Source organism: Miniopterus natalensis, chromosome 9, assembly GCF_054644295.1.
Source record: "Miniopterus natalensis isolate mMinNat1 chromosome 9, mMinNat1.hap1, whole genome shotgun sequence".
NCBI classification, from domain to species: domain Eukaryota; kingdom Metazoa; phylum Chordata; class Mammalia; order Chiroptera; family Miniopteridae; genus Miniopterus; species Miniopterus natalensis.
Genome location: NC_142089.1, coordinates 58,884,911 through 58,905,942, shown reverse-complemented (window position 1 = coordinate 58,905,942; position 21,032 = coordinate 58,884,911). Strand labels below are relative to the sequence as shown.

The following is a 21,032-nucleotide window of genomic DNA, read 5'->3' as shown; positions in this document are numbered from 1 at the left end:
TCACTGTTCGTCAAATCACCCCGATAAATCCATCTGTTCCCTCTAGTTGCTTCCAAAGAAATATTCTAGCAACCAAGGACGCCAGATTGTAAAACACACAGAGTTAAGAGTTGTGGCACTACCAAAATATGTTAAGAAACCTTGGCAAATTAGTTAAAATCCCTTAAACCGTAATTACCTCAGCTGTAAAAATGAATCAATAATACAAATCTACACCTGAGTTATGAGTTAGATTTAATTAAATAGCACTGTCTCGGATTTTTGACGTCGTCCAAATGTAAGGTGCTTCTTCCCCGTCTCACACTTCCACTTCTTCCCTGTAAAGCTTTCAGGGTTTGCTCCCAGGCTCCACTTAGTGCCCCCCTCTTCTCGTATCCATCCTGCCATTCTACTATACCCCCATACTCAGATTCCACCAACCCCCCCGTCCTAATCTGCTACTTCTCTTTGCGCCCCCTAAGGTCCCAAGGCAGCCCCTTCACTTTGCACCCCACATGTCCCTCAGTCCGTATGTCCTAACGACTCCTCCCCTCAGCTCCCCACCCCTTCATCACCAGGTTCATCCTGCCCCTCCAACCGTCTCCCGCCCCCAGGTTCCTTCCTGCCCCTCCAAATACTGTTTCCCCGTCTCAACGTTTCATCTAGTTCCCCCAACCGACTTCCCTAACGCCCAGCTCCCTGGCTTAGTCTCTTATTTTCTCCAACACCCAACTGACTACTCCCTTTCCATCCATTCTTTTCATCATACACATGAATGCAAGGCACCCACACATACTGCAGCCGCCACCCCCACCTCGATCCTCCATCTTTCCCTTTTATACTTGCTTCCTTTCTTCTCTCCCCACTCCCCCCGCCACCAATCTCCTGCGGAAGAGCCCGGTTCCCAGGCCAAGGTCTCTCACCTCATTCGGTCACTTCTGTGGTGCCAACAGCTTCATACAGGAAAAAACAACCAATCACGTCCCCGTGGGCGCTTCCCCTGCGAGTCCGAGCACTTTACTGGGCACCCGCCCCACCGGGCACCCCGCACAAGCACACGCACAAACCGAGGTTGTGAGGACGAGGGACGGGGGGGTCAGAGTGAGCGCTCTTCCACCGGCCTTAAACACAGCCCACTTCGCTACAGCCCTTCGCCATTTTGGTTTCCCGCGGACTGCCGGTGCATTCTGGGAGCGCGGAGCGTCTCCGGGGCCGAATGGCAGCTCTCCAGAGCCGCGAGGAGGCGGGGACTGCGCCGCGAGCGCGGAAGAACACCGCGCCCTGCGTCTGCGGCCGGCGCTGAACAAAGAAGGACTCTTTAATGTTGCGGTGGGATCGAGTCCTTCCGCCGCCGGGGCTAACACAATAGTGAGCGCTGCGCTGCCGGCCGGCGGCGGCGGCGGCTGTGCGGTTTGTCCTGCGGCGGCGACCTCTGTCGCGCCTGCTGCTTGTTCTCCTGAGAAATGGGACGGTGCTCGCCACATCTTGCCGTGCTGATTTCCTTTCCGTGGAGAAAACCTTAGATAAAGTACATTTCTTCTGTCTTCACCCCGAGGCCTGCTGTCCGAATTGCCTTCAGCGGGCAGAAGACCCGGGATGTCACAATTAAATTTTGTTCTGCGATTATTGCCCAGCCCCAAATGCCTTCTAATCGGGAGCTGTTTATGTAGAAGATTTTCGGATGTTTTTTTTCCCTTTACCATGAAAGGTTTTTCTGTTTTATCTGCTTTGCAGTCTTCCTTAATTGTGATGAAATCTGAGAATAATGAATCCCGTGCAAAGTGGTTTATTTTAAGAATACAAACTTTTTCATACTAGGGCAGACCTGCCGATATACCGCTGCGGACAGAGGTCCCAAAAGTGACAGAGTGGACGCTTGTCTCTCTGACTTAGATGCAGCCCAGCTCCTCTTAGCAGCCACCTGTGATACCTTTGTTTATAAATTTGTCAAAATATTTTATAAATTATTTTATGCTTTCGTCTCATATTACATCACGAGGATAATTAATACCATGCTTTTTCTCTCTCTCTCTCCCTGCAGAAATACCTCTTGTGGCCTGAAGTCACTTTGCTCATATTTCAAAAGGGATTCCCTCAGCCTCGGATCTCAGGATTTAGCAAATAAACATTCATTTTATCCACACCATTAAATATTTTAGTCGTACCCTTCCACTCTTTGCTTCTCCCAACTAATAATCCTAATTAGATTTTAAGTCTGTCTTCTTACTACAGCGTCAACCTCTTTGCTCCTTTGCAAGTTTCACTTTCTCTGAATTATATTTTGACAGAGTTTTTCATAAATTCGCCTTCAAACCCTTCACATTTTTGGTTGAGGAGAGTTTTGACGCAGTCCAAAAATAGATAAAGATGTTACACACAGGTATATTTGCTGTGCAACTAATCCTAATGATAGAATATCAGTTTTGGAGAACATTTGGTCTAAGTTCTCCATGCTTCTCTCAAGTGGTCATCAAGCATCAACTTCAACATCTTCAGTGATTCAGTACCTTAGAGGCGGTCGTTTTAATTTCAGAATTGCTTAATAATTAGAAAATTCTCCCTTCTATAGGTGTACAACCTGCCTTCCTATAATTTCCATTTCTGGTATAATTTTGTCCCCATTAGCCACACAAAAGTATTCTAATCCCTTAGACATTAGCGAGGTTAGGGATCTCTATTTTTTAATTAATTAATTAATTAATTATTTTGTTAATCCTCACCTGAGGATATTTTTCCCATTGATTTTTAGAGAGAGTGGAAGGGAGGGAGAGAGGGAAGGGGAGAGGGAGGGAGGAGGAGAGAGAGAGAGAAACATCGATGTGAGAGAGACACCAATTGGTTGTCTCCCACACACGTCCAGACAGGGGCGAGAGATAGAACCTGCAACCCAGGTACATGCCCTTGACTGGGAATCCAACCGGCGATCCTTCAGTGTGCAGGCAGATGCTCTAACCACTGAGCAACACTGGACAGGGCAATTGCTATTTTTTTAAAAGCTGCTTTTTATGTGTAAATGTATGACTGCAAAAGTGCGATCATTTCATTTAAAGAAACCAGGTGCTCCGGGGATCAAGGGCACTGAGGGAGTCTCAGTAATATACAAAGAATACCTGTTACTATAGTGTCAGAAATTTCTAACTAAGCAGCGTGCAAAGCATTAAGACTTGAAGAAGGAACAAATGTCAAGTCCCTCAGAAGTACAAAGCAAAGGAACAGTCAGAGTAAACTCTGCCCTTTATTATTGTTGCTATTTATTTCTGAGAGTCATTAGGGTTGACAAAAATTCTGCTTTTCTTCTCTTCCAGACACATGGTAAAACTGCACTCTCTTGCACTCTTAAGCATAGCCATGAAACTTGCTTTTACCAATAACATGGGAGGGAAAGTGATATCACTTCCTAGGAAAATCTTTAAGTGGCAAAGGCACAGTCCCCTCACCTCTGCTGTAGGAAGCATGTGTTACTATAGAACATCTGTCACTTTGGGTCCCTAAATGACAATAATCAGAGACTAGAGTTGTGCAACTATCACCACAATCCAATTTTAGAACATTTCCACCACCCCCAAAATAGTCATTATGCCCATTTTTAGTCAATTCTGTTCCCACTCCCAACCCCAGGCAATCTGCTCTCTGTTTCTATAGATTTGCCTTTTCTGGCCATTTCATATAAATGGACTCATACAATATATAGTCTTATGGTTGGCTGCTTTCACCCAACAGTGTTTTTGAGATTCATCCATGTTGTACTATGTGTCAGGTCTTTCCTTTTTATTGCTGAATAGTACTCCATTGTATGAATATACCATACTTTGTTTATCAGTTCACCAATTGATGCATATTTGGATTGTTTCCAATTTGGGGGCTATTTTAAATAATGCTGCTACGAACATTTGTGTACAAGTCTTTGTGTACATTTTTGTTTTTATTTTCTTGGGTAGATTCCTAGAAGTGGATTGCTGCATTGTGTAGTAAGTTTATGATTAACTTTTTAGGATACCGCTGAACTTTTTTCCAAAATGTGAGCAATATGTAAGGGTTCTTATTTCTCTACATCCTCACCAATACTTGTTATTGTCTATCTTTTTTATTTTACTTATTCCCATGGGAGGGAAATGGTTTTTCATTGTGGTTTCAATATATATTTCCCTAATGGCTAATGATGTTGAGCATTTTTTTCATGTGCTTATTAGATCTTCTTTGGTAAAACATATATTAAAATCTTTTACCCATTTTTTTAACTGGGCTGTTTGGCATATTATCAAGTTATAAGAGATTTTTTTAAAAATATGTTATTATTAATTTTTTAGAGAGAGAGGAAGGGAGAGGGATGGATAGAGAGACAGAAACATCAATGAGGAAGAATATCATCGATCGGCTGCCTCCTGCACACCCTGCACTGGGGATGGAGCCTGAAACCTGGGCATGTGCCCTGACTAGAAATCAAACCTATGACCTCTTGGTTCATGGGTTGAATGACCACTGAGCCACACCACTGGGCTATAAGAGATCTTTATATATCTTGGATAAAAGTCCTTTATCAGATACACAATTTGCAAATATTTTTCTCCCAGTCTTTTCATTTTCTTAATGGTGTCTTTTGAAGCACAAAAGTTTTTTATCTTTGATTAAATCCAATTTGTTTTTTTATACCATATGCTTTTGATCTTATATCTAAGAACTCTTGGCTTGACTCAAGATCACAGAGATTTTCTATTATGTTTTCTTCTAAAAGTTTTATAGGTTTAGCTCTTACATTTGAGTGTATAATCCACTTTGAATTCATTTTGAGGTGCACTGTGAGATATGGGTCTATATTCATCTTTTGGCATGTGAATATTCAATCAGAGAAATAAACTTTTGTTGTGTTAAACCACTGCAATTTGGAGTTGTCTGCCACCCAGCATATTTTAGTCTACTCCAACTGATATAATCTAGATATGTTAATATATAACAGAAATCAGAAATTCCATTGAACTCTCTTCCATAATCAGAAGCAAAAATGACAGATATGAAGGTTTGAGCAGAACATTCAAAACATTAGGTGATTCTTGCCCAGGCAGGGTGGCTTGGTTGGTTGAATCATTTGTCCTGTGCACCAAAAGATGTTGGGTTCTATCCCCGGTCAGGGCACATACCTAGGTTGCTGGGTCAGTCCCCAGTAGGGATTAGTACAGGAGACAACCTGTATGATTGATGTTTCTCTCTCCAATCGATATTTCTCTCTCTGTCTCTTCCTTCCCTCTCTCTAAAATAAGTGAACATATCCTCCAGTGAGGATTAAAAACATTAGGTAATTCTCAAATTTTATCATTGAAAAGTCACAGGGAATACCACAAAATATTATTTATAAACCTACAAGTTCTCAATGATTAGTTACTACTCTCTTGTGCAAAAAGGCTAGAAGATCTTTTTTTTTTTTTTTTTTTTTTTCTCATCCAAGGATATTTTCCATTGCTTTTCAGAGATAGCAGAAGGGAGAGAGTGAAAAGTATCCATGTGAGAGAGACACATCGATTGGTTGCCTCCCCCACTTGGCACTTGTCCCAGGGGCCAGACGTTCATGCCCTTGGCTGGAATCGAACCTGGGACCCTTCAGTCCACAGGCCGACACTCTAACCACTGAGTGAAACCGGCTAAGGCAGGGCTAGAAGAACTTAAATTTCACCGTGCAGAGATAGAAATGCAAATAGTCAGAAGTCAGAGAGATCAAAGAAAGACATTCTGTGCCCTTATAGAGTTTGCTTTCATTGGTCTGAAGAGGGAAATAGACCTGAAACATTAAAAAAAGAATGTTTTTTTAAAACAGATCTAAAACATTAAAAAAAGAATGTCCATAATAATCAAATCAAAAGGATTTGTTAAAATTCCTTTTTATCCAAAGCTTAAGCATACATATATAACATGAACACTGCTTTTAAACCTGGTTATTTGTTGCAAAAAATATATATACTAAATTTGGACTCTTTGTATAACACACCTTAAAATATAGTGTGTCCATTATCAATTTATTGCCTATTATTTCCAAATCTACCCTTCATTACTTGCTTTGTGAAAATGGATATGTGCCCTTAAATTTTTTTTTTTTCCCCACCAGCTGGCAGAATGTTAAGCTTTGTCAGTGCAGAGACCATGTATTATAAAGTGGTTTTACTTCTTGGTTCGAAAGCACATTCGCAGCAGCCTCCTGCGATGTGCACAGCTTCCCCAGAACTTGGATTCTGCAGCAATGCACCTTCCTCAGTCTTGTCAGATCATCTCCCTAGGGCAACCCCAGAAAAATTTGTGCATGCTACCATCAAGTAATATTTGTGCTGTCTTAGCAGTCAAAAATTTAAGGTGAGTGAATGAAAAGTGTGTGTGCATTCAAAACTGATCACTCAACTAAAAATCATAAGGGCTAGCTTTCAGTTTTCATCTCCACATACCCTATTATGGCATAAGCTTTGGAAGATTGAATCACCAAAATGCAGTGGGTATAGGGGAGAGACAGAGACAGAGACAGAGACAGAGACAGAGACAGAGAGACAGAGAGAAAATGAATTAGCCAACTCTAAGAAAGACAAACTCTGTTATGTGCTTCACACAGCTAATCTATCCACCAAGCATTCAAAGATGTAGACTAAGAGAGGCAGAGTCACAGAAGCAGGAACCCGGGAAACAGAGGATCTCAGTTGCTGGCCAGCCTCTGTCTCTATTAACTGAGTGATTGGGGGCAAGTTTCCTAAAATCTCACAGCCTGAGCATTGTGGGCTCAATGGGAAGGATAAGTATATCAACATTAAAGTTTTATCATACAGATAAATCATATGTGTAAAAGTGCTTTCTTTTTCTCATAGCAGTTATTACATGTCTTACGCCCTCGATTTAACTGTAAGCCCCTTGAAGGTAGGAGGCCATTACTCTTCTTTATATCTCTATTCCTGGAAACATACCTGGGCCACAAAGTAGCCCTTACATAAATAAATTTTAAAATGGATATTTATTTAACAATGTTATATATGTTCTTCTATATGTGAAGAACTGTGCCATACACACTGTCAGCACAGGATACAAGCATTAATAAGCCACCTCCACAAAGTGGGCTGGTGGGCTTAGAGTCTGCAGACAGTGACATTAACAAGTAACTAAGATACAATACAAATGTACAGAAGTGTGAAAGGGTGTGATGTATCTTTTTTTGAGTGGGGGGGATGATGTATCTTAGGAATAAGAAAAAAAGAGCCCAGGGTGAAGGATTTTAAAAAGCACAGAAAAATGATTGCATCTTACAGTGAGAAACCTCCTATGACAAGTGGTATTGGTCAAGACTTTTTTTATTACAGAGGTCATGATTGCAACCTAAACAAGCCTTGGAAGGGCAGAAACCCTTACCTTGGTGTTGCCTGGAAATAGGGACTAGGAAAATATCAGGATCCTCCATCCATCTCTCTCTCTCTCATTGCTGCCCTGTCTGAACCGTGTTTCTATTCTCCCCTGCATATGGCCTTATTTGTTTAGTGGGAAACATGACTTTCAGCAAAATTACATTTTACTATTGCAATCAGTAGTAAAGAAAAGGGACTTTTTCTCCTCTACCTCCTTCCCTCATCCCCACTCCCCAACCTTAGAGTTCTAGCCTAAATAAATAAATCCCAGGAAAATAGTCTGATGGGCTATGCTTGAGTCACATGCCCAACCTGGGCAAGATGTTATAAGCAAGAAGATGAGATGATATGTTCAACAAAAAATTGGATCATTGTGCCCTGGCTGGGTGGCTGGGTTGGTTGGAGCGTCGTCCTGTACACCAAAAGGTTGTGGGTTTGATTCCCGGTCAGGGCACATACCTAGGTTTCGGGTTTGATCCCCAGTTGGGGGGTATAGGGGAGGCAACCACTCGATCTTCCTCTCTCACATCAAAGGGTCTCTTCCTCTCTCCTTCTCTCTTTCTCCCTCCCTCCCCTTCCTCTCTCTCTAAAAATCCTCAGGTGAGGATTTTTTAAAAATTGGACAAATGCTCAACCCTGTAGCCAAAAAATGGAGTCTTTTATTAGCTGCCACCACAAGCAGCACATAATTGGAGTTGGAGGAAAGGTGTTTCCCCAAAGGGGCTGCTATTCTGGACTGCCAAAATACTTTGAATCCACTAACATGAGGTGAGGTTTGAACTTCCATCATCATCATCATCATCATCATCATCATCACAGTAATAACATTCATTGTTTGTCCTCTGCCAAGCTGTGTGAAAAGTACTTTATGTATGTTATTTTCTTTAATCTTCCCAACAACCTTATGAAGAGGAAATTATTCCTGTGTTACAGAGTGACTGAGATAAAGAGAAGATAGCAGATTGTCCAGAGTCACACAACAATAAGTGCACATTTAAATTCAATTTTGTTTGACTCTGGAGACTACTCTTTAACCACGATCCTATATAGAAATAGAACCTCCAGAGGCTTTCAAATAAACCCATCCTTTAGAAATATCTCTCTTGCGGTGGTGTGGAAATTAAATTCAAGAAAGGAAAAACTCCAAGTTAAGAGGCCACTGCAACTGTCCAGGTGAAAAGTGGGTGAACGCCTGAACAAAGAGGAAAGAGAGACTCTAGAAACAGAAGGAGAGAGCAACAAAACTTAGCAGTCTTTGGAAGAGAGATGTGGAAGAGTGAAGTGACTTCAGGATAATCTTTGAGGTTCACAGCTTTAGTGAGATGAGAGACGATGCCTGTGTTTCTTTATTTCTTCTTCCCTCTTTCCTTTCTTTCTTCCCTGCTTTATTTTAACAAAGATTAGAGGTGGCTTGTGTTGAAATTAGCCAACATAGAAAAAAGATGTGCAACAATTTGAGTGAGAGACTAATAAGTTCTGAACAAGTTGAGTTTAAGGTGCCTATGAAATATTAAAATGTATGTGTCTAGTAGGCAGCTAGAATTGCATCTGGAGCTCAGGAAAGGAGAGGGCTGCTGTTAAGTGGAAGACTACACACCTAACCAAGCCTTGGTGCTCCAATCCAGTTTGCTTTACTAGTGCTCTTTCCTGGCTCTCCCATGTCAGCCAGAAGGGCTTGTTATAAATAGTAATTATAACTGAAGCAGAATATGTTTAATAATCTTAAGTATTAACATTTAGTTTCACAAAGTCTGCACATTAAACTGGAGTAATTGAAGGACTGCTGACAAAGGAAAATAGGAATATAAGTAAATAGGGTCTGTTTATGGATCTTGTTTCACCATTGCCATCAGTTAATAATGAATGTAGTTAATGATTATGCGGTTTTTTTTCTTCTTTGTGTTCCTCTGTTTCCTAATTTTTCTATTCTTGTAATATTTTAAAAGTTATTTAAAACTCATTCAGTATAGTGATATAAGTTTCTGATCCAGTGACCCATGAGAAAATTTAGATGTTGTTAGGTAGGGGCATTTGAAAGCTTCCAGGCTCTCAAAACATGGGCTCTTTGGGGAGCTCTCCAGGGTACTGGACTGCCTTTTCTGAAATTCTGATCAGTGAACCAGATCCTTGTGTCTCTCTTCTGACCTATTTGCCCTTGGTTTACCCTGAATCATGCCCTTCTGATCAGCTCTCTGCCTCAACTATGTCTTAACTGACAACTTAGTTTTTTGGATGAGTTCCCAACAGCCTTTAATTGTTATAGTTATGCTGATGCTTTCAAAATCTATAGCCAGTAATTTTCTTCCCACCCAAATTCATCCCTTCCATTTCTATTACCATTAGCCTTCATGAAATTTTAACAAATAATATTGAGTGTAAACAAAAATGTAGAATGTAAAACCTCCAGAAGATAACACAGGAGAAAATCTATATGACTTGAGTTTGGCAATTCATTTTTAGATGCAGCACCAAAAAACATGCTCTATGACTTAAAAAATTGATAAGTTGGACTTTATGAAAATTAATTTTGCTCTGTGAAAGACACCACTAAGAGAATGAAAAGAAAGCCAAGGATTGGGAGAAAATATTTGCAAAACACATATCCAGCAAAGGAATTAGATCCAAAACACACAAAGAAATCTTAAAACTCAACAATAAGAAAACAAAAAACCTGTTTAAAAATGGGCAAAGACCTGAACCGACACCTCACCAAAGAAGCTATACAGATGGCAAATAAAGCATATGAAAAGATGCTAGACATTCTGTCATTAGGGAATTAAAATTAAAACAGTGAGACACCACTACGCACCTATTACGGTGGCTAAAATCCAAAATACTGACAATAACAAATGCTGATGAAGATGTAGTGCAACAGGAACTCTCACCATTGCTGGAGAATGATGCAGACACTTTGGAAGACAGGTCAGTAGTTTCTTATAAAGTTAGGTATAATCTTAACATGTGACCCAGCAGTCATACTCTAAGTGAAATGCATACTGCTAAGTGAAAGAAGCTAGACTGAAAAGGCTATATATTTTATGAGTTCAACAATATGATATTGTGGAAAAGGCAAAACTATAGAGATGGGAAAAGATCAGTAGTTGCCAGAGGTTAGGAAAGAGAGAGGGAGGCGTGAATAGGATAAACACATGGGATTTTAAGGTGCCGAAACTATTCTGTGTAACACTATAATAATGGATTATGACAATGCATTTGTCAAAACCCACAGAACTGTACAATACAAAAATGAACCTCAATGTAAACTATAGGTTTCATTTGATAATAATTTTTCAATATCAGTGCATTAATTATCACAAATGTATCACACTAACAAATGTACCACACTAAAGCAACATACTAGGGGAAACTGAGAAGAGGGAGACAAGCAATTATATGGTAATTCTGTACTATCTGCTCAATTTTTCTGTAAAACTAAAATTTCTAAAAATTAAAATCTGTTAATAAGAATATTATTGAATGTCCATTATATGTCAGCATTGCACTAGGAATTACTGGCCTTCTTAGCACTTACAATGTAGTGTGTAGGAGTGTTCAAGCTAATGAAATCAAGTAACACAAATAAGTACATAATTATACAGAGCTGTGAATGAAAGCTTCATAAGGCTATGAGAACTTATTCCTAGTCTGGAGGGTTAGGGAATTCTTCCCTAAGGGAGAGATATTAGAACTCTGATATCAAAGATGAATGGGAGTTAACTAGTTGTGTGGTTTTGTTTGCTTGTTTTTTCACAATACAGGGATTCACTCCCTTTTATTTTTGACTGAATATGTCTGCCAAGGAGGAGCCACAAGGCACAGCCAAGAGTAGGCTACAGACCTTTATCTCCCCTTGCTGCAGGCTGTTATGATCACATTAAGGATGCCAGGGCCCCATCACCAAACAGGACTCTGAATGTGAACATCCCCACTAGCTGCATGACAAAGCAGGCGCCACCCGAGCTCATCCAGCCGGGGGGGGGGGGGGGGGGGGGGGGGGGGGTGCAGACAGCCACAGGCTCCTCTCTTCCCCCGAGGTAAAGTCCTCAACAGTCAAATTAAGGGTTATTCTTCCTCTTAAGGCAGCCAGGCTTATGGTTGGAAGACCAGGTGGTGTTTACTGAGACCTGGGGAATTTCTGCTTTTGATGGTATCGCTATAGTCCCACTTAGGGAGCCCCAGAAGCCCTGGTGCCGTGAGGGCCTGTACTGCGCAGTCCCCGATTCTCAGGGCAGCAAAGCTATTCAGCAGCCCCCCCCCACTGGCTTCCATGATGCCTTTGAAAAAAAGTACATAGTGAATGACAGCAGAGAGCTATATTTAGTGGCTTTGCTCAACACTCCTGAACCATCAGCATGGAGCCTGTGGATCTCACCCAGCTGCCTGCTCCCCACCAACCCACACTGTTCCTCTGTTAGGGTCAGAGTTAGGGCGAGGTGGGGTTGTTAGGAGGAAGAGCCTTACTGACCAGGGTAAGCAAGGTCCTGTCGTGAGGTGCGATGTGTATGCAACGGAAGGAAGGCCTGTGTGGCTGGAGCACAGAAAGCAGAGTGGAGAGTTAGGGGTTACACTAGAGAGGACCCTATGGGCCATTAAAAAGTTCACATTCTTAACCTAAAAATCAGTAGGAAAACCTTGACGTATTTTAAGCAAGGTATTGACATGAATGCATTTGGAAAAGAACTCTCTGGTTACTTGGTAGAAAAAAGATGACAGAGTCTCTCAACCTCAGCACTATTGACATTTTTGCAATGAGTAATTCTTTGTTGTGGGAGACTGTCCTGTACATTGTAGGATGTTTATCAGCTTCCCTGACATCTCCACATTAGAGATAGTACACACCCTCCGTGTTGAGACAGCTAAAGTCTCCAGACATTGCCAAATGTCCCAAGGGGCAACATCATGCCTAGTTGAGCATCTCTGAATTAGAGGAAGGGCAAGAGAGAATGATAGGGACCAGTTGGCAGTTTTTACAGTAGCCCAGGTAGACATTATGGTACCTTAGACTTGAGGTGGAAAAAGAAGGAAGGAGCCCTAGCCAGTTTGGCTCGGTGGTTAGAGCGTCAGCCTGCAGACTGAAGGGTTCTGGGTTCAATTCCCACCAAGGGCACGTACCTCGGTGGCAGGCTCGATCCCCGGCTCCAGTCAGGGCATGTGCTGGGGGCAGCCGATCACTGTGTCTCACTCACATTGATGTTTCTCTCTCTCTCTCTCTCTCTCTCTCTCTCTCCTTCTCCGCCCCCCCTTTCATTCTCTCTGAAAAGCAATGGAAAAAATATCCTCGAGTGAGGGTCAAAAAAAAGAAAAGGAAGGAAGGAAGGAGACTAATTAGGGCTAGGGTTGGGATTAGGGGGATGTTTACACAGTAAAGTCAACCCTATAGGTTGCTGAATTGAAACGGGAGGAGAAAGTGGGAGAAATCAAGGAGAAGCAGTAATTCTGGCCTAAGTACCACTGGTAGGATTCTCAGATATTTAGGTACAATTTTGAACCAATGTAAAAATATAATCAGATTTTTGGAGGTATTGAGATATGTAGGTATAATTTTGCATGTAGGAGGAACGTAAATCATTAGAGGCCAAAGGGCAGACTGTGGTAGTCAATTACATTAGTGATCCCCAATGAATCATGCCTGCTGTATACATGCCCCAGTGTAGTCCCTCCGCTTGGATCTGAGCTGGCTCCATGACCTTTAACTAAGAGAATGTGGCAAAAGCAACCTTCTGGGACTTCTGAGCCCAGGTATTAAAAAGACCTGGCAGCTCCCACATTTGTGCTCTAGGGGAACCAGTGGCCATTTAAGAAGTCTAAGTGCTGTGAGACCACCATGCTGTGAGAAACCCAAACTTGTTATCTGGACAGACAGTTCCAGCTGAATTTCCAGTTGACACTCAGTGCCAGCCTGCCGACCATCTTACTTAAGGCCCTTGGAAGTGCACCCTCCAGCTCCAGTCAAGCCACTCCAGCTGGTGCCATGTGGAGCTGATGCAGGTCCTATTATGTCCTGACTAAATTGAGGAATTGTGAGCAAATAAGTTGTTTCAGTCCAGTAAGTTTGAGATGTTTTGTTACATAGCAATAGGTAACTGAAACAGTTGGCTGCTCTAAGGCTCAGTGTCATCTACTGTAAATTAGATATTATACCGCATCTACCTCATATTTGTTGTCACCTTCTCTGGCTGCTCTACGTAACTGAACCTCAGTCACTCTGCTCCCTTTTTTGCTTCATAGCACTTATCACCACTTGAAAACATTTATATTTGTCTTCCACACTAGAATATAAACTCTATGAGAGTCAAGGCTTTTTGTTCGTTGTGATATACCAAGTGCTTAGAAGAATGTCCTATCACATATATGATCAATAAATACTTGTTGAGTGAGTAAATAAATGAATGTTGTTGCTCATACATGTCCATTTTTCACTAAGGAGATGTGGGAAATTTCCTGTATTTTGCCTAAGGCTTAAACCTTTCCAGTTATCACTTTTCAGCACAACATGTTCGATTGGTTGACTAGACGGTAAAATTACTTGGCTCTGCTATAAGGAAATCTTAGGGTACAAACAATGTGAAAGAAGGCAGACTACAGTTGCAGAGCAACTTTAATTTAATCAGTTCAGACCAATGTTATTTATTAAGCTTTACAAGCTAATTCTTCAGCTTTCATTCCTCCAGCTGATTCACACCTGTGTCCAAGATCTTTAAGATATTCAATTGGCTTTAAACTTCACTTTTTAGTTCATTCTAAAATTCTCTTAGACACAATCAGCCAACCATGAAATCAGCAGTTTCTTCAGCTGAGGTTTGGCCAGAACACTTCTTCCTGCACATGCATCAATTTAGCTCTTAAAATGCTTCTCTTCTACTTTTCTGCTTTTGCAACATTTTTAAAGGTTACCTCTAATAGATTTGATCAGTTTAATCTGAAATCCGATCTAATCTCTTTAAAAGTTTCTCCATTTCTGCCCTGGCTGGTGTGGCTCAGTTAGTTGGGCGTCCTCCTGTGCACCAGGAGGTTGCTAGTTCGATTCCAGGTCAGGGACCATGACCCAGTTGCGGGCTAGATCCCAGGGAGTCGGCCTGCAGGAGCCGATTGATGTTGCGCTCTCACATTGATGTTTCTCCCTCTTCCTTTTCCTTCCTCTCTCTCTAAAAGTCAATAAAACATTTTTTAAATTTTTATTTGTTTTCGATTTTTATTATTTTTTAAATTTTTATTTATTATTATTATTATTGTTATTATTACTATTTTAATCCTCACCCAAGGATATTTTTTCCATTGCTTTTCAGAGAGGGGGAGGAGGGAAGAAACATCAACGTGAGAGAGACACATTGATTTGTTGCCTCCCGCACATGCCTGTCAGGTACTGGGGACCAAGGCTGCAACCCAGGTACGTGCCCTTGGCAAGAACTGAGCCTGGGACCCTTCAGTTGGCAGGCCGATGCTCTAACCACTGAGCCAAACCAGCTTGGGCAATAACACTTTTTTTTAAAAAAAATATCTTTATTGATTTCAGAGAGAGGAAAGGAGAGGGAGAGAGACAGAAACATCAATGATGAGAGGGTCATTGATCGAGCTCACAACCGGGGCATGTGCCCTGACCAGGAATTGAACCCCGATCGCCTGTATCCTCGGTCGATGCTCAACCACTAAGCTATGCCTGGCCAGGCTAAAACATTTTTTAAAAATCCATATATTTCCTATTAGGAGCTTGTTAACATTAATTGACCTAATATTTATTAAATATTAATACTTTATCAAATGAATATTTTAGAAATTGCACTATAGATTTATTGTATTCATGTGCTCTCTTGTCTGCATTAAGGCCTGATTAAAATATTTTATTCTACATAAAAAACAAGGGCTAGGAACAGTGATAGGTTTTGTCAGTTTCATTTCTGTCAGGTTTGGAAGTTGACACAGGGACTTTGATCCTAGGGTTCAACACAGATTACACATTTTTTTCCAATAAATCCCAAGCCAACGGGAATGAGAAATGGGGACAATAAAACTTTCATAACCAGCCTTCCTCTAAGGGACGGGAGGATAATCCAGGACAAGGGTTGGGGTAGGGTGGAGAAAAACCAATGCAACCATAAGGAACTGCTTTTCCAAGCCCAGAGGGACAAGATGAGCCTGGTACAGGTCTGTGTTTATATCCCAGGGATGTCTAGACTAGAAGTGTCTAAAAGGTACTCTGTCATCTTTGATTTCTAGCATCTGTACAATGTCTGCTGTTTGTCACATGGATGACTAGTTATGAGATGAGTGAGCATGTTCGTCCATGACATCATACTCTGGAGTCTAGACCAGAATTTCTCAAAAAGTGATCTGAGGATGGAAGAATCTATATTTTCAGTCTAAAAAACTTCAAGTGTCACTTTCCTTTAAACAAGTCAGTCCATTTCATCTGGCAGAATGTTTTACTGGTGGATATATCATAGTTTGTTCAAGGGTGGGACAGTGTTTTCAATTTACTTTTCCATTTAATTTTTGGCTATGCCCAATCTTTTATTAGTTTTTTGGCTGTAACAGTTTGAGGATTACTCTTGTAAAGGAGTAATGAATAATGACTTACCGTTATCCTCTAAAAACACTTTAAATAAATGTCACCTTGCATTTGTTCTGAAACTCATCTGACATGTTTTCACCCACCTCACTGGCTTAATAGCTTCCTTTAATTTATCCTCATAAGTTTGGCATCTACATGGCACTTTCCCCCTTTAAGTCTCATTTTCTTTATCTGTGAAATATATTACTCATGTTGAAAACATTAAGTAAGAAGCCCTTGTAAAATGCCTGACATGATGTCTGCCGTATAGTGGTGTTCAAAGAATGTAAATTCTTCTTCCCTCTCTTTTTGGGTTTCTTGACAATTAAACATGCCACTGTTTCATTTTGTTGTTGTTAGAACAGGTCAAAATTCCTTGATGAACTATAGATATATTCAAGGGTTATTAGAGCCAACCATATGTATACGAACATTCAGAATTAGATAATTATAATAATATTGACCTAATAGTTTCAGATCATATTAGAGTCAGGTCAGTATATGTTAAAACTAAGATTAGGAATTAATCAATATAGCAGTTTTTCAGGATATTTTCTCTCTCCAGCTTTAGACAAGTTTTGATTAAACTACTCAACATAAAACTTCAATTATAATGATATTTAAATATACATAAAACATAAATAAATAATATCGATTATGTCTAAAAATAATCCCCTTGGAGGGCATAGAGGGGATAAACGGTGATAAAAAAATAAAATTAAAAATTAAAAAAATAATAATAATCCTTTTGAATAATCCATGTGCTTTCCCTTTGCTTTTTTATTTTAAGCTGGTGAAGTGTTATGATTATGGAGAAGCTTTTATCAGACTTTTAAAAATTAAATTTATTGAAGTGACATTGGTGAATAAGGATCATATAGGTTTCGTGGACATTACTATGATACATAATCTGTATATTGCATTGTGTGCCCAACATCTAACTTTATAAAATGAGTTTCAAACAACCTTTGTGGCTGGAATTTGATTGTTTGGTACTCATTATGCCTTGGCTGCTATTAAAATTTCTAAAAAGGTATTAATTGTAAAGATTTCCCATATCCTATGCTCGTATTTTTAGGTTGTATCTATAATCCCAAGAAGTTTTGCTTTAAAACTGTTTAGTTTGTTTTTGAATCTTTAGTCCTTGAAAAAACTTTAAACCAGTTATACTGTACCATGATTGAAAAGAAACAGTAGAATAGAAATAGAAAGGCATGCCGTAAATATCAGTCAACAGCCATGGCTGATAAATTTGGGAAACTCTAAGTCTCTATAACTTTCTTAAATTGAACTCTTTAGTCTCAGTTCATCTCATTTCAGATATTTTGTCAAATGAATGGTGATTATTTATACCCAGATTTCATTCTTACTTTCCCAAGCTTTCACTTTGACTATGTAGTGAACTCAGTGTGGGAGTATATTAGATTTCACAATAATGTCAAAATTATTGGGCTGAATTTTGTTTGAGAGTGCCCAAGTGTTGTGGTCTTTCTTGTTCTTTCTTTCTTTCTTTCTTTCTTTCTTTCTTTCTTTCTTTCTTTCTTTCTTTCTTTCTTTCTTTCTTTCTTTCTTTCTTTCTTCCTTTCTTCTTTCTTTCTTTCTTTCTTTCTTTTTGAAAAATTAAATTTATTTCAATTGGGACACTATAAAATAATAAAAATATAACTGTTTATGCTTAGTTTTCTTAAACAATTTTTGAAATAACTATGAACAAGTACAACATCCTTACTAAAGAAATGGTTTAACATTGTAATGAATGAAAATTGGTATCAGTTTGAGTAAAATCTTAATTTCCTATGGATCTTGACAAACTGCTTCCTCCCAGAAAACGTCAAGCATTGCAAAGCAAATACAGAACACTTGTTAAATATCAGTGCAAATGATTCAGCGTGGAGAGATGTTTTTCTTTAGAATGACAACAAAAGAAAAGTTATTTTTCTAAAAGTGGAGAAATTAGCCACACCTCTTTCTTCAGGCTTTATAGGAAAATACTTTTTCTCTGCAGATATCAGCTCAAGCCTTGGGGCTGGACCCTTAGCAGGAGGTGGTGGTCTCTTTGATTTTGGAAAGTCCTTTCCAGTTCATTTATCAGAAGAGCAAAATTGTCTGGAAATACTTCTTTCCCATTAATTTCACCTTCCCACCAGCCAGCTTCTCTAGTCTCCTTACTTATCACATGGATTATCTCTCCCTCTTTTGAAATAAGTTCATCTTCATTAGTACCTCATAGGCGAATAACATTCTACAGTATTCCTTAGCTTTAAGTTTACCCTCAGGGTCTGTTTTGTTATCTCCACCTCTGAGTTCTAAATCCCAGTCACTGTATGTGTAAGGGCTTTTCTGTTTTGTTTTGTTTTGTTTTTGTTTTTCTCTTTCACTGGACATTCTTGTCCTAAGTTTCTCTTTCATTGGATAGTCTTGTCCTAAGTTTTAAAGAAGCCTTCTTTAAAAATGTCTCCAAATCCAATTCCTCAAGTTTTCTTTGGCTATGTAACTGATCCAGGTGCCGTTTCATTCCCATTCCCCAGAGAAGGGAAAGATAAGGTGGGCTCAGTACAGTTTCTGAATCCTCCTGGGCTTCATGAGTTTCACCATGATCTCTTACTGCTAATGCTTTTACAAAATTTGAGGGAAACAGTCCCAACTTGTTGTTCAGGGTTCCACTCCTCCAGTCCTCCTCTACCTCTTCATTAATATCAATAATATATCCCACTTTCAGCTTTAGATTATTATCATTCTGTGGAGTGTGCCCAGAGAGAACTTTACACTGCTGCTTCTTGGTCTCCTTCTTAATGTTTTTAGTTTGCATTTGTGGCTGAACTCCTCTAGCCGGGAACCCATAGGTGCTTATTGGTTGTACAAGACTGGCTACATTTCCATGCCTTTCCTATTTGATGGGCAAATTGTCAGGCTTGGATTCTGTCTCTCTCTTAATTTCCTTAGCAAAATTATCAGGAAACATTTTTCTTCTCCCATATAGTTCTCCTTCTAGCCATCCTTCCTCCTGTAGTTTTTTTACACTCTTGATGAAAGTCTCCCCAATTCAAATAGTTAATTCACCATTAAGTACAGCATCATAATTAAACTCCACAATACAGTCAACCATGCTGGGGGCCCCCTGGGGAGAAGCCTAGCACCTGGTATTTACTTCTGTTTGAATCAACTATAGCGTACAATGTCAAAATAATACATTAGAACCAATAGCTCTTAGGGTAAAAACTATCCACGTACAGATGGTGACCAGAGTGATCAATTAAACTCTAGGTGTATAAATACCATAAGTACATATTCAGAGTTGTGAATGGAATAAGGATTCCCACAGTATTAACCTACTTTTAACAAGCTGTGCAAATAAAGAAAGTGAAACATAATCTGTTCTATACATTTTCACAATCTCAATTGCTGTAACATGAGAAATGGTTTCCTAAAGAATAGGAACCCTCAATTGCTTTTAAACCACAAAAGTCCTTCAGTTTACAGCTGGAGGCTTCTATCCATTCAGAGTATTTGGTGCTCTTATGGACAATAGTCTCCCTGTTTAAGTTAATAGATTTTGTATCCTTGGGACTAAAGCGTTAAGCCATGACATGACTTTTGCTTTGGCCTTAATTTTCCTTTTATTTCTAAAGATGCCTGTAAAGGGATTCTTTTTTAAAACATATATTTTCATTGTAATATAACATTAATTTTTTCCTCTGTATTTTCTCAAAAGAAAAAAAAATTGTACAACTCAGTAGTTGTTTCTAACAGATATATTGTTTCCAATTACAAAATTTGGTGTTGTTTCCAGAGAAATATAAAAAATATAAAGCATAAAAAATTACTCATAATCCATGGATAGATAAATACCATTAATATTTTGGTATCCATATTCCCATAAAAATGACTTCTTTTTTTTTAGGTTTCAAATATATCCATAAACAACTACTTTTAAAAAGAAGAAAGAAGTGTGACATTCATGGTTGATATTTAAATTGGAAGTAGAAAATATTCAAAGTGTGACTAGGTGAATGTGTGAATTTTTTATTTCCTAGAACCTAATTTGGAGACTAATGATAAATAGCTTCATGAAATCAGAATTGAAGACATTCTCAAAAAAAGTTATTTGATTTCAAAAAATTTTTAAGTATGACTAATTATGACTAAGTATGACCATAAAGAGCAATAAGAGATAAATTAACTCATCAAGATGTATCTCTAAAATGAGGAAGGTCATCAGGAAGCACAATAAAACCCAGAGAATTGTACAACCCAGGGTGAACCCTAATGTAAACTATGGGCTTCAGTAAATAATAATGTATCAGTGTTGGTTTATCAATTCTAACACATGTACCACACCAATGCATACTGATAATAGGGGAAACTGAGGCAGGGAGGGAGTATATGAGGACTCTCTGTACTTTCTACTCAGTTTTTCTGTAAACCTTAAACTGCTCTAAAAAATAAAATCCGTTAATTTTTAAAATAAAAAAGTAAAGTAAAATAATATGAATCTTCAAACCTCAGTACCTTTCTGATAGATTTTCCATCTGTTTGCTGATTCCTCTTCCTTTGCTGAGCCCGTAAAGAAAAGCCACGGCACCTCTCCCTTAGTTCTTCCCTTTAAGCTTTCTAGTTGCCTCTTCCTAAACTAGTTCATGCACCTCCATGCCTTTGACTGTCACTCACCACCTGTCACTATTGCCTCCACTTCTTCCACTAAAAACACCCCCTCTCCCTGTGTTCCCATCTTAGCTCTTTGTCTACTGCTTTCTACCTCGTTTCCACTTTTTTAGGCACATCAGATGAGCATGTGATGTTTTTACTTACTGTTCTGCCTTATGCCACCCTGTTTCCTCTGCCTGGGCCCCCCCACCCCAACTTTCTATATCTAATTCATCCTTTAAGGCCTACAGCAAATGCCACTAGTTTTGTGAAGCCACGCCTGAAACATTTAGTATTTGCATTCATTTAGTATTTGCTTATAATCACAACTGGGGCTTTAAAAAAAGCGGGGGGGAACACCACAAAATCTGGTTTATATTGTCATTAGTTGTAAATTTTGCTTATTTCCTTCACGAATCTGTGGCTTCCTGGGAGGTAGGAAATAAGTATAACTCAGCTTTGCATTGCTCTGTTACCAAGTATGTACTAGGAGCGTA

At 39.5% G+C, this 21,032-nt stretch overlaps 1 protein-coding gene and 1 pseudogene across 2 annotated transcripts in view; both read right to left on the bottom strand.

Moving 5' to 3' along the window:
* The window catches only part of MTF2 (metal response element binding transcription factor 2), a 50,432-nt gene extending 49,266 nt beyond the window's left edge, over window positions 1–1,166 (bottom strand). The window contains exon 1 of one of the 2 annotated variants that reach the window (XM_016197182.2): window positions 903–1,166. In XM_016197182.2, the coding sequence (XP_016052668.1) occupies window positions 903–907 (5 nt within the window). In that variant the 5' untranslated portion in view covers window positions 908–1,166. The remainder of the gene's footprint in view (window positions 1–902) is intronic. The other variant, XM_016197183.2, reaches the window with a different exon arrangement.
* On the bottom strand, window positions 957–18,997 carry LOC107525122 (CD2-associated protein-like; annotated as a pseudogene).
* Between the last annotated feature and the right edge of the window lie 2,035 nt (window positions 18,998–21,032).